Source organism: Theropithecus gelada, unplaced genomic scaffold (assembly GCF_003255815.1).
Source record: "Theropithecus gelada isolate Dixy unplaced genomic scaffold, Tgel_1.0 HiC_scaffold_15883, whole genome shotgun sequence".
Taxonomy (NCBI): Eukaryota; Metazoa; Chordata; class Mammalia; order Primates; family Cercopithecidae; genus Theropithecus; species Theropithecus gelada.
The window spans coordinates 2,880,780-2,894,131 of NW_020257640.1; the positions used below are offsets into that span (position 1 = coordinate 2,880,780).

The following is a 13,352-nucleotide window of genomic DNA, read 5'->3' on the forward strand; positions in this document are numbered from 1 at the left end:
ACATGGAGAAATAGAAACACTTTTACACTGTTGGCGGGACTGTAAACTAGGTCAGCCATTGTGGAAGACAGTGTGGCAATTCCTCAAGGATCTAGAAGTACCATTTGACCCAGCCATCCATTACTGGGTATATACCCAAAGGATTATAAATCATTCTGCTATAAAGACACATGCACACGTATGTTTATTGTGGCACTACTCACAATAGCAAAGACTTGGAACCAACCCAAATGTCCATCAGTGACAGATTGGATTAAGAAAATGTGCACATATACACCAGGGAATACTATGCAGCCATAAAAAAGGATGCGTTCATGTCCTTTGTAGGAACATGGATGCAGCTGGAAACCATCATTCTCAGCAAACTATCGCAAGAACAGAAAACCAAACACTGCATGTTCTCACTTACAGGTGGGAATTGAACAATGAGATCACCTGGACACAGGAAGGGGAACATCACACACTGGGGCCTGTTGTGGGGTGGAGGAGGGGGAAGGATAGCATTAGGAGATATACCTAATTTAAATGATGAGTTAATGGGTGCAGCACACCAACATGGCACATGTATACATATGTAACAAACCTGCACTTTGTGTACATATACCCTAGAACATAAAGTATAAAAAAGATCCCCAACATTCTTAATCACTAGAGAAATGCAAATCAAAAGTACACTAAGGCTGGGTGCGGTGGCTACCACCTGTAATTCCAGCACTTTGGAAGGCTGGGATGGGAGGATCGCTTGAGCTCAGGAGTTCAAAGACCGGCCTGGGCAACATAGTGACACCTTGTCTCTCCTAAAAATAAAAAAAAACTTAGCCGAGCATGGTGGCGTGTGCCTGTAGTCCCTGCTACTAAGAAACCTGAGGTGGGAGGATCATTTGAGCCTAAGTTTGAGGCTGCAGTGAGTTGTGCTCATGCCACTGCCCTCCAACCTGGGTGACAGAGCAAGACCCTGTCTCAAAAAAAAAAAAAAAAGTACAGTGAAATACCATGAGAGTGTAAAGAAATAAAAACCCTCACTCATTACTGGGAGGAACAGAAAATGGTGCAGAGGTTGTAGAAAACAGTTTGGCAGTTCCTTAAAGGTTAAAATTAGAGTTACCACATGACTCAGGAATTCTACTCTAGATGTGTAACTGAAAAACTGTTCAAACAAAAAATTGTACATGACTATTCGTAGCTGCAATATTCATAACAGCCAGAAGGTGGAAACAATCTAAATGTCTATCAATAGATGAATAAACAAAATGTGGTATATCCATACGATGAAATATACAGCCATAACAGGAAATAAAGTCCTGATATATAATAGTACAGTATGGATGACCCTGGAAACATTATGCTAAGTGAAGGCCAGACACAAAAGACCTCATATTACAGAATATCATTTATATGAAATGTCCATATAGGTAAATCTATAGGGACAGAAAGTAGAAGAGTGCTTCCTCAGGATTAGGGGAAAGGCAGTGCAGGGTAGATGGAGTTACAATTAAAGAGTAGGGGATTTCTTTTTGAGGTGGTGAAAATATTCTGAAATTTGTTACTGGTGGCGGTTGCATGTATCTGTACTAAATACGGAATGTACTAAAAACTACTGAATTGCACACTTTAAATGGATAAATCATGTGTTATTTGAATCAAATTTATCAATGAAGTTGTCACTATAAAAATAAATGATCTTAATAGACATTTCTCCAAAGAAGACATATACACGAAAGGATGTTCAACATCATTAGTCCTTAGGCATTTGCAAATCAAACCACAATGAGACGCACTTCATATTCACTAGGATGAGTATAATAAACAAGGAGAATAATAAGCATCATCAATGACATGGAGAAGTTGGAATCCTCATACATTGCTGGTAAGAATGAAAAATGTTACAGCCATTTTGGAAGACATTTGGCAGTTCTTAAGAAAGTTAAATATAGAGTTACCATATGACTGAGGAGAAATGGTGTTACTCCTAGGTATACTAAGGAGAACTGAAAGTATATCTACCAAAAAAATTTGTATGCAAATATTCATTTCTAGTTTTATTCATAATAGCCAAAGAGTGGAAACAACTCAAATGTCCAACTGATATATGGACAAATAAATGTGGTATATCTATACAATGGAATATTATTTAGCCATATGGAAGCATAAAGTACCAATATATGCTACAATATGGACAAACTTGGAAAATATTACATTGAATGTAAGAAGCCAGGCACAAAAGGATACGTATTGTATAATTCCCTTGACATAAACTGTCCAGAGTAGGTAAATCCACAGAGACAGAAAGTAGATTAGTGGTTGCCAGGTGCTGGGGAAGAAGCAGAATGTGGGGTGACTGCTAATGGTGTTTCTAGACCTTAGGTAAGGTAGAAACCTTCATACTCACTATAATACTCATCCGAGTGAGTATGCAGGTTTCTACCTTACCTAAGGTCTGGAAAGGGTAAGGAGTTTCTAGACCTATGGTGTTTCTAGAACATTCTCAATGTTCTAGAATTTATTATCGTGGTAATAATTGCACAATTTTGTAAAATTACTGAGTTGTGTATTTTTAAAGAATGAATTTTGTGGTATGTGAATTATGTCAGTAAAAAATGAAAGAAAAATGATCTAAATCTACTATGGTAAAACGTTAACATGTGACATAGCTTGATATTTGGTATACAGGTATGAATTATATACTTCTCCATAGTGTCTGTATGCCTGAAATATTGCATTTTTAAAAAGGAGGTACAGTAAAACAAAACAGTGTGGTATGGCATGGGGAAAAATAGATTAACAGAGAAAGAAAACATCCTGAAATAGACCCATGTTTATATAAGAACCTAGAATATTTCAAAGGATGCATTTGAAATCCTAGGGGAAAAATAGATTATTCAAAATATGAACAGCCATTTAGAAATATAAATCTGGAAGAAAGTTGGGGTATGTTTTAGGCTCTTTCCAGCTTCAAGAGTTCAATGAAACTTCTGATGAATATGGGGCAGTCCTGTCCCCATTACCCTTCTCCTGGCAAACAAAAAATTTTGACAAGGTTATTCTGAAAAACTTCAATAACAACAATAGTACTAGAAATGTTAGTATGAACAGTTGTTATTAGAATTTTCTTTACTTTTTTTTTTTTTTTTTTTGAGACAGAGTCTCGCTCTGTTGCCCACGCTGGAGTACAGTGGCACGATCTCAGCTCACTGCAACCTCCACCTCCTGGGTTCAAGCGATTCTCCTATCTTGGCCTCCCCAGTAGCTGGGAGTACACCATGCCCAGCTAATTTCTGTATTTTTTAGTAGAGACGGGGTTTCACCATATTGGTCAGGCTGGTCTCGAACTCCTGACCTCAGGTGGTCCAGCCGCCTCAGCCTCCCAAAGTGTTGGGATTACAGGCGTGAGCCACCATGCCTGGCCTTTTTTTTTTTTTTTTTTTTTTAAAAAAAAAAAAAGGTCTCACTCTGTCACTCAGAATGAAGTGCAGTGGTGCAATCATAGCTCACTGCAGCTTCAAACTCCTGGGCTCATGAAATTGTCCCTCTTAGGTCTCCTGAGTTGCTAGGACAACAGCAGGGATCACCATGCTCAGCTAATTTTTTATTTTTAATTGTAGAGACAGGGTCTCACTATGTTGCCCAAGCCAATCTCAAACTGCTGGCCTCGAGTGATCCTCCAGCCTTGACATCTGAAAGTGCTGGGATTACAGGTCTGAGACACTGTGCCTGGTAATCAGAATTAGTTAAAAGGTCAAGTTTTAATTCTAGCTTTACCCTGATCACCAATTAGTACTTTTGTTGAGTACTAACTATTACATAAAGTGCTACATACTATGCATGCTATGTGCGGTGCTATGTTGATTACGGTATCTGGAACTGAGTATGATTAATCATAAAACCCTTGACTGACTACGTTTTGAATAATAAAAAAGAAACAGCATTTATTTGATCAACATTTTTTAACATCAAGCACAAAACATTAGATTCACAGTGGTGAAGAAAATCAATTGCCATAAAGCATGGAATAAAAGCCTAACTAACAAGACAAATAAATGGCAAAATACTCATTAAAGAGAAGAAGGGCAGAAGAGACTTGGAGGGAGAAGCAAAGAAAGTTACTCAGCTACTGTGAGAACCCATGGCAACTAAGGCACAAAAACAAGGCCATTGTGATAACAGGATGACACCAAAGTTTACTGTAAGAGAATAATACACACTCCTTACCAGGTAACTGAAAAGATTATACATATCTTTAAGATGGTTTCTGCTCTGTTGGTTTGAATCAGTTGAAGATAAATGGGAATGTTGGGAGAATAATCAGGAACATCTTCAAATATAAAACTAGGTACTAAGTGGTCTGTAACGGATACAATAGAGTGAATTCAAGCTATCTTTCAGACAGACATCCTGAAACCATGTGGTGATAGACTGAGAAGAAAAAAAAGACAAAAAAGGTAGATAAGAACATCAATTTAATTCAGTCTATCCAGAACTGTACCTGTTTGTGGCAGCATCCTGAACATTGGCATTTTTATGACTTAATAAGCTATCTTCTTTTGTAACCTAAGAAAATGAAATATTAAAGAAAAGTAAATCTTTGTTAAGGATACTAAAGTAACAAGAAATTTACATTTCTTTCTGGTAAAAATAGAAACTTCAGTTTGCTTCAATTAAAATTAGAGGTAATCATACCTTATCTATGGAAATATCAGCTGTGCACCTAGTACAAGCCTACCCCATACCTAAATTAATAATCAAAGATTCATTTTTTATTTTGTATACAAATTCATACGATCTTACTAGATGGTTCTCAATAATGCACCCATGTTTTATTTTTTTAGAGATAGAGTCTCACTCTGTCCCCCAAGGCTGGAGTGCAGTGGTGCAATCTCAGCTCACTGCAACCTCTGCCTCCCAGGTTCAAGCGATTCTCCTGCCTCAGCCTCCCGAGTAGCTGGGATTACACGTGTGCACCACCACACCTGGCTAATTTTTGTATTTTTAGTAGAGACAGGGTTTCACCATGTTGGTCAGGCTGGTCTCGAACTCCTGATGTCAAGTGATCCACCTGCGCGGCCTCCCAAAGTGGTGGGATTAGAGGCATGAGCCACCACACCTGGCATCAATAATGCACCCATTTTTTTTAAAAAAAAGTAGAGTTCAATATTTTTTTTTTAAATGGCATACAAACATTTCTACTATCTCCCCTACTCCCCACCTCAATATTCCCTTGAGGCTTCCCACACAATCCCATGAAAAAAACCCTTATTTGAGGTAAACGATGATCTATACTTTATACAGTTTCACATAATTGGAATCACAGTACCTATCCTTTGCGTCTGCTTCTTTAGAGCAGCATGGATATGTCTTTGAGATTCACTCATGTTGTATAAGTCACTAATTCATTCCTTTTTATTCAGAGAGGCATTTCATTGTATAGATACATCACAATTACCTGTTTTCGATGAACATTTGGATTTTTTCCAGTTTTTAGCTATTTCGTATAAAGCTGCTAGGAACATTCATGTACTAACAGCTGTGTTAACCTGAGTTTTGATTTCTCTTGGACAAATATCTAAGAATGTAATTGCTGGGTTAGATGATATGAGTATGTTTAATGCATTGCCAAACTCTTTTAAAGTGTTTATACCATTTTATGTTCTTACCAGCAACATATGTGCACCGCAGGAGCTCCATCATCACCAGCACAGGGATGGTCAGTGTTTAATTTTAGCTATTTCAGTGGACATGCCTTTCATCATTAATTATGATATAGATTTTGTTCTTAAATGCTCTTTATCAAGCTGAAGGAGTTCCATTCTCTTGCTAGTTTGCTGAGAGTTTTTATCATGAACAGGTGTTGAATTTTGTGAAATGCCTTTTCTACGTGAATTGAGACAATTTTATGTATTTTTTAATATGGTGAACTATCTTGGGTTTTGAATGATAAACCAACATTTTCCCCAAGATAAACCATACTTGGTCATGATGTATGATCCTACTTATAAACTGTTGAGTATATTTTGTTAAGAACTTTTAAGTTAATGTTCATGAGGAGTACTAGTCTGTGGTTTCTTGTCTTTTTTTTTTTCTGGTTTTGCTATTGGGGTGACACTAGTCTCATAAAATGAACTGGGAAGTGTTCCTTCCTCTTTTTGAAGAACTTTGTGTAGAACTGCTAATATTTCTTCTATAAATGTTTAGTAGATTTCACAGTGAAGGTATTTGGTCCTGGATTTCTCTTCATGAGAAGGTCTTTTCACTGTAAAATCAAATCCCTTTAACTTTAGGCAACTCATGTTATTTCTCTCTTCTTCAAGTCAAGAAAGATCCAAAATGATAACTGAAATGTAAGGTAATGATTTCTTAGTCCATTCAAGCTGCTCTAACAAAACACCATAATCTGGGTGGCCTATAAATAACAAATATTTATTCCTTGCAGTTTAGGGGGCTGAGAAACCAAAGATTATGGCACTGGCAGATTTAGTGTCTGGTGAGGGTCCATTCCTCACACATGGCGCCTTCTCACTGCATCCTCACATGACTGAAGGGTTAAACAAGTTCCCTCCAGCCTCTTTTATAAGAGCACTAAGCCCACTCTTGGGGGCTCTGCCAAAGGCCCCATGTGTTAATACCATGGCTTTGAGGATTAGGTTTCAACATACAAAATTTTGAGGGGCAATGCAACCATTCAGACCATAGCAATGACCATAGCAAATGATAACTATTACTACCATAGCAAATGATAACTATTACTACTACTGCTACTATAACTATCAAGGGTCAACAGTTTCTAAATGCTCATTATGTGCCAGGCACTATTCCAATTATCTTATTTCACCTTTACAACCCACCTTAAGGTAGTTACTACCACTATCCTATTTTATACAAAATTAAACTGAGGTTCACAGAAATTAACTAACTTGCCCAAGTCACAAAGCTAGTAAGTGGTAGAATAGAAATAAGATTCTAGAGTCAATACTATTATATTTTATATTTATTTTATATGTAAATATTTTATATTTGTATTCTGGGGAGAAAATGGATAAAGAACATGAACAATATTCCTAAAGTCCACTCAGGTCTCTTCAAGGCTTGTATCTCAGGACAGGATGGGTAAAGTGCATCTTCTCAATAACAGGTGAATTTGAAATCCTAGTTGACAACTGACTTAGTGAGGCAGGCTTCTGTCCTGGTTTTAGGACAGAATGTAAGTTTGAAAGTCACAGAGAGCCAAGCAAAAGCTGATTTTGAGAGCAAGGCTGCTGCATCCCTCACGGGAGCTGGTCCCTACTCACTCCATCCTTCACCATGTCACAGCCAACTCTTCAGCTTGTACCTCACTCTTTTTGCTAATTACATAAACATATTGCCAAACTGAGGGTAGATGGGTTGTGGGGAATAGTGGATGGATAAAGACAGACCTAGAATCATAGATTTAATACTGAAATAAGCCTTTAAAAATCATAAGACTTTCTGGCTATCAAAGTGGCAAAAATTGAAGGCTCACTTCTATACAAATTTGGCTTTTTTAGCCTTCAAATCCCCCTGAGCATCTTTACTCTTATTTTTTAACCCCCTGACTGTGCCCTTAAACTAGCTTGATTAGAATTTAGAGTTGGGGAAGGCAACTCTCTACATTCCACACTCTTTTCACTTCACCAGGGCTGTCTATCAAAGGCAGCTTACCTTATGCACTGCTTCTACTTGAGCCTTCAAAATGTTACTCTTGAAGTCAGGAGGAACTCTCATGGCATTCAGTCCTGGGTTCTCAATGACATTATTAAGGCATTTCTCAGTCAACTTCACCACTTCTTCCTAGATATTTTTAAAATATACTGTAATCAACTGTGATGCATTATAGTTATATGGAAATAGGAAACAGACTGATGAAAGCTCATCTTCAATCAGGAAATCATGTGTCTTAAGCAGTCATATCTTATTTCAGGCATAAGCAACTCTTACAATCATCTATCTGTGAAGAGCTCCGGATTTAAAGGGAACAGCCTCTGTAGGGCCTAACCTAAAGTTGTAGCAAACTCTAACCCAAAGGGCAAATCTGGCCAACCACCTGTTGCATAAACACAGTTTACTGGAGTTCAGCCATATTCATTCCTCTGTGCTGCTTTCATGCTACAATTGGCAGAGCTAAGTAGCTGTGAAAGAGACTACGAGGTTCTCAAAGACTAAAATATTTACTATCTGGTTCTTTACCGAAATAATCTGCCAACCTCTGGTCAAGAGAACAGTCTTCATGTCCTACTTTTCATCTTTCAGCTCAAAAATACTAGTTGCTAAAGGTCACATATGCCTTCATTGTACCCACTGTCCTCGCTGAGTGCAGTTGAGATTCTGTTCCTTTATGCTTTTAAAACAAATTACTGGCCGGGCGCGGTGGCTCGAGCCTGTAATCCCAGCACTTTGGGAGGCCAAGGCGGGCGGATCACGAGGTCAGGAGATCGAGACCATCCTGGCTAATACGGTGAAACCCTGTTTCTACTAAAAAATACAAAAAACTAGCCAGGCGAGGTGGCAGGCGCCTGTAGTCCGAGCTACTCGAGAGGCTGAGGCAGGAGAATGGCGTAAACTGGGGAGGCGGAGCTTGCAGTGAGCTGAGATACCGCCACTGCACTCCAGCCTGGGCGACAGAGCGAGACTCTGTCTCAAAAACAAAACAAAACAAACAAAAATTACTGCTCATCAAAGAACAACAAAAACTGATTCTTGAAATAAAATTTGAAGATAAAGAACATTCTGGATTGCCTCAGGTGATTAAGGAGAGGAAAGTAATAGAAAAATCTATAGATCTTGATATGGCATAAATCCTAAAGGATTTCAAAGACATAGATCAAGAGAAAACCAAAGTCTGGAAGGGGATAATGAAGGAGACAAATAAATAATATAAATGTATTTATTACCACTGAATGATACACTTAAAAATGGTAAAGATGGTAAATTAGATATGTATATTTTTACCTAGGTTTTTTTTTTTTTTTTTTTTTGTATTTAGAGAGAAAGCAGAGAGACTAAGTTGCAGAGAGGAGGAGGGATGAAGAAAGAAGAATCTTGACAACTCCTAGAATCATGGCATCTCTCAAAGTTGGAAGGAACAACAGTCTGTCCAACCACCAAAATACTTCAAGAGGTGGGTAATTTTTAGTCTTAGCCTAAGAAAAGTTCTCGCACACTGGAGAACGTGCTACTTCCTTGGTCAGATGACTGTTAGGAAACACTTTCCTGTGTTAAGGTCAAATCTGCATACCTCTAACGTATTCACTGACCTTAACTCTTCTCTGAGGCCATTAAAAAGCAAGTCACATTAATTCCTCTTTCACATAATAGCTCTTCATATATCTAAAGATGGTTAACAGGCTCCCTCCTGAGATTTCTGCGTGGCAATCGTCCAGCTAGTACTCCCAAGTTGTAACTTAGTTTCAAGACCCTTCACCATACAGGTCCCTCTCTTCTCAAACTGCCACTTTTCTATATCATTTTTAGAGTGCTATCCAGAAATGAAAAAAAATAGATGAACCTCCCCTTTTGAACCCTTTGAGTTAATACAATATAGCTCTTTTGCAGCTGATTCATACTTCATTTACATATTCTTACTTTTAAAATACATGCTGCTGTAATATTCTAATCCCCTACCCTAGCCCTGTACTTATGATGATTTGTCGAAGTCTATGTTCTTAAACCCAGTCTGTCATTCCAATCTATCCAAGTCTTCATGGATCCTGATTTTGTCTTTCAAAAACTGTACTTCCCAGCTGTTATCTGAAAATTCAATTTAGCATAAGAGACCTGGGAAAGAAAGTGGTCACTGGAGATGGCCATTTGCAATATTAACTTCTGTGGGATTTAGACAGGGCTAAAGTTTCCTGAGGGCCAAGAGCTTGTCATTCGTCTGTGAATTCCACACAGTATTTATTATTTTATCTTACAAAAAGTAGACGATAAACACATTTTTAGAACTGAACCAACAGTACATAAGGCATGTCAGGTGACTGTATAAATCCTGCATAATGCAGGCCGGATGTGATCCCTCTACTATGGGCTCTTACAACACTGTCAACTCTGCTGTCAGTAGTGCTAGTCTGAGTTTTCAGTAATCTTAAGGTTGCTGGCTAAGACATTCCCAGTTCTTAGGGCAAGTCAACCAACACATTATGCTTTACTTTAGAATGATACATTTTATTTTCAGTAGGTTTTCTTCCTAAAATTACTTTAGTCAGGCTGATGTTAAGATTAATTTGCATTCCTTAAGCAAACAACAACTGTTCATTGTAGAGGTAGCGAAATCAACCTTTATTAAAAATGCATCACATTAATAAAACATGGATCCGTTTTTTCACAATACAGGTTGTGCATCCCTTTCCCAAAGTGCTTGAGACTAAAAGTATTTTAGATTTTGTATTTTTTCAGATTTTGGGATATATGCCTTACACTTACTGGTTGAACATTCCTAATACGAAAATCCAAAATAAAAAATGCTCCACTGAGCATGTCCTTTGAGCATCACATCAGTGCTCAAAATGTATTAGATTCTGGGTCATTTTGAATTTTAAATTTTCAGATCAGGGGGCTCAACCTCTACTCAAGTTGACTAGAGTTAAGGCAAGGTAGTCAGATGTCCTTTATTAGTAGTACAATACTGAATTCTTCCTTCTATTCTTTAAAAAAATCTTATTTTTTTTTTTAATTTTTATGGGTACATAGTACTTGTATATATTTATGGGGACATAAGATATGTAGATACAGGCATACAATGTGTAACAATCACATCAGGGTAAATGGAGTATCCATCACCTGAAACATTTATCATTTCTTTGTGTACAAACATTCCAATTATACTCTTTTACTTATTTTCAAATGTACATTAAGTTATTGACTGTAGTCACCCTGTTAACGCTATCAAATGCTAGATCTTATCCATTCTATCACTCTAACTATACTTTTGTACCCATTAACCATACCCACTTTCCCCCACACCCTCCATACTACCCTTCCCATCTGGTAACCATCAATCTACTCTCTATCTCCACAAGTTTAATTCTTTGTTTTTGGCTCCCACAAATGAGTGAGAACATACGAAGTTTGTCTTTCTGTTCCTGGCTTCTCTTAACATAATGTCCTCCAGTTCCATCCAGGTTGTTGCAAATGATAGGATCTCATTCTTTTTTATGGCCAAATAGTACTTCATTGTATGTACCAGATTTTCTTCATCCATTCATCTGCTGATAGATATTTAGGTTGATTCCAAATTTTGGCTGTTGTGAACAGTGCTGCAATAAACATGGGAGTGCAGCTATCTCTTCGATATACTGATTTCCTTTCTTTTGGGCATACATCTAGCAGTGGGACTGGTAGATCATGTGATAGTTCCATTTTTGGGTTTTTGAGGCACTCTGTACTTGCTGTACTAATTTACATTCCCACCAACACTGCACAAGGGTTCCTTTCTCTCCACATCCTCGTCAGCGTTCATTATTGCCTGTCTTTTGGATAAAAGCCATTATAACTGGGGTGAGATGATATCACACTGTAGTTTTGATTAGCATTTCTCTGATGATCAGTGATGTTGAGCACCTTTTCATAAACTTGTTTGCCATTTGTATGTCTTCTTTTGAGAAATGTCTATTCAGATTTTTTGCCCATTTTAAAATCAGATTATTAGATTTTTTTTCCTATTGAGTTGTCTGAGCTCCTTATATATTCTGGTTATTAGTCCATTGTCAGATGGGTAACTTTCTACCATTCTGTGGATCATCTCTTCACTTTGTTGATTGTTTCCTTTGCTGTGCAGGAACTTTTTAACTTGATGTGATCTCATTTGTCTATTTTTGCTTTGGTTGCCTATGCTTTTGGGATATTATTCAAGAAATCTTTGCATAGACCAATGTTTTGGAGAGCTTCTCCAATATTTTCTTTTAGTAGTTTCATAGTTTGAGGTCTTAGATTTAAGTCTTTAATCCGTTTTGATTTGATTTTTGTATATGGCCAGCGATAGAAGTCAAGTTTCATTCTTCTGCATATGGAAATCCAGTTTTCCTAGCACCATTTATTGAAGAAGACTGTCCTTTCTCCAGTGTATGTTCTTGGCACCTTTGTCAAAAGTAAGTTCACTGCAGATGTATGGATTTATTTCTGGGTTCTCTATTCTGTTACATCGGTCTATGTGTCTGTTTTTATGCTAATACCTTGAGTTTTGGTAACTATAGCTCTGTAGTATAATTTGAAGTCAGGTACTATGAGTTCTCCAGTTTTTTCTTTTTTCTCAGGATGGCTTTGGCTATTCTGAGTGTTTTGGGGTTCCATATAAATTTTAGAATTTTTTTTCTACTTCTGTGAAGAATATCATTGGTATTTTGATAGGGATTAAACTGAATTGGCAAACTGCTTTAGGAAGTATGGACATTTTATCAATACTGACTCTTCTATTCCATGAACATGGAATATCTTTCAAATTTTGTGTCCTCTTTGATATCTCATACCGTTATTTTATAGTTTTCATTGTAGAAATCTTTCACTTCTTTGATTATTTTTATTCTTAGGTATTTCCTTATATTTGTGGCTATTGTAAATGGGATTACTTTCCTGATTTTTTCTTCAGTTTGTTTGCTGTTGGCATATAGAAATGCTACTGATTTTTGTATGTTGATCTGTATCCTGCAACTTTACTGAATTTATCAGTTCTGTTTTTCCTTTTCTTTAGGTTTTTCCAAATATAAAATAATATCATCTGATGATAATCTGAATTCTTCCTTTCTAATTTAGATGCCCTTTATTTGATTCTCTTGTCTGATTGCTCTAGCTAGGTCTTCCAGTACTACACTGAATAACAGCGGTGAAAGTGGGCATCCCTGCTTTTTTCCAGATCTTAAAGGAGGCTTTCAGGTATGATACTAGCTGTGGGTCTGTCATAACATGACTTTTAGTGTGTTGAGGTATATTCCATCTATACCCAGTTTTTTAGAGTTTTTTTTTTAATCACAAAGGGATATTGAACTTTATCAAATGCTTTTTCAGCATCAATTGAAATGATCATACGGTTTTTGTCCTTCATTCTGCTGATATAAGGTATCACCTTGATTGATTTACATATGCTAACCCATCCTTATTACATCCTGGGATAAATCCCACTTGGACATGATGACTTATCTTTTTAATATGTTGTTGAATTCAGTTTGCTAGTATTTTATTGAAGATTTTTGCATCAATATGCATTAGAGATAGTGGTCTGTAGTTTTCCTTTTTTGAGGTATCTTTGTCTGGTTTTGTTATCAGAGTAATACTGATTTCATAAAATGAATTTGGAAATATTCTTTCCTCCTCTATTTTTTTTTTTTTTTTTTTTTTTGAGACGGAGT

At 37.0% G+C, this 13,352-nt stretch overlaps 1 protein-coding gene across 2 annotated transcripts in view; it reads right to left on the reverse strand.

Annotated features, from left to right (window-relative positions):
- Positions 1–13,352, reverse strand: part of LOC112617103 (band 4.1-like protein 5) — a 175,577-nt gene that overhangs the window by 27,813 nt on the left and 134,412 nt on the right. For both annotated transcript variants that reach the window (XM_025373819.1, XM_025373818.1), the window contains exons 19-20: positions 7,675–7,803; positions 4,484–4,548 (exon numbers count right to left, since the gene is read on the reverse strand). In XM_025373819.1, coding sequence (XP_025229604.1) covers positions 4,484–4,548; positions 7,675–7,803 — 194 coding nt within the window. The remainder of the gene's footprint in view (positions 1–4,483; positions 4,549–7,674; positions 7,804–13,352) is intronic.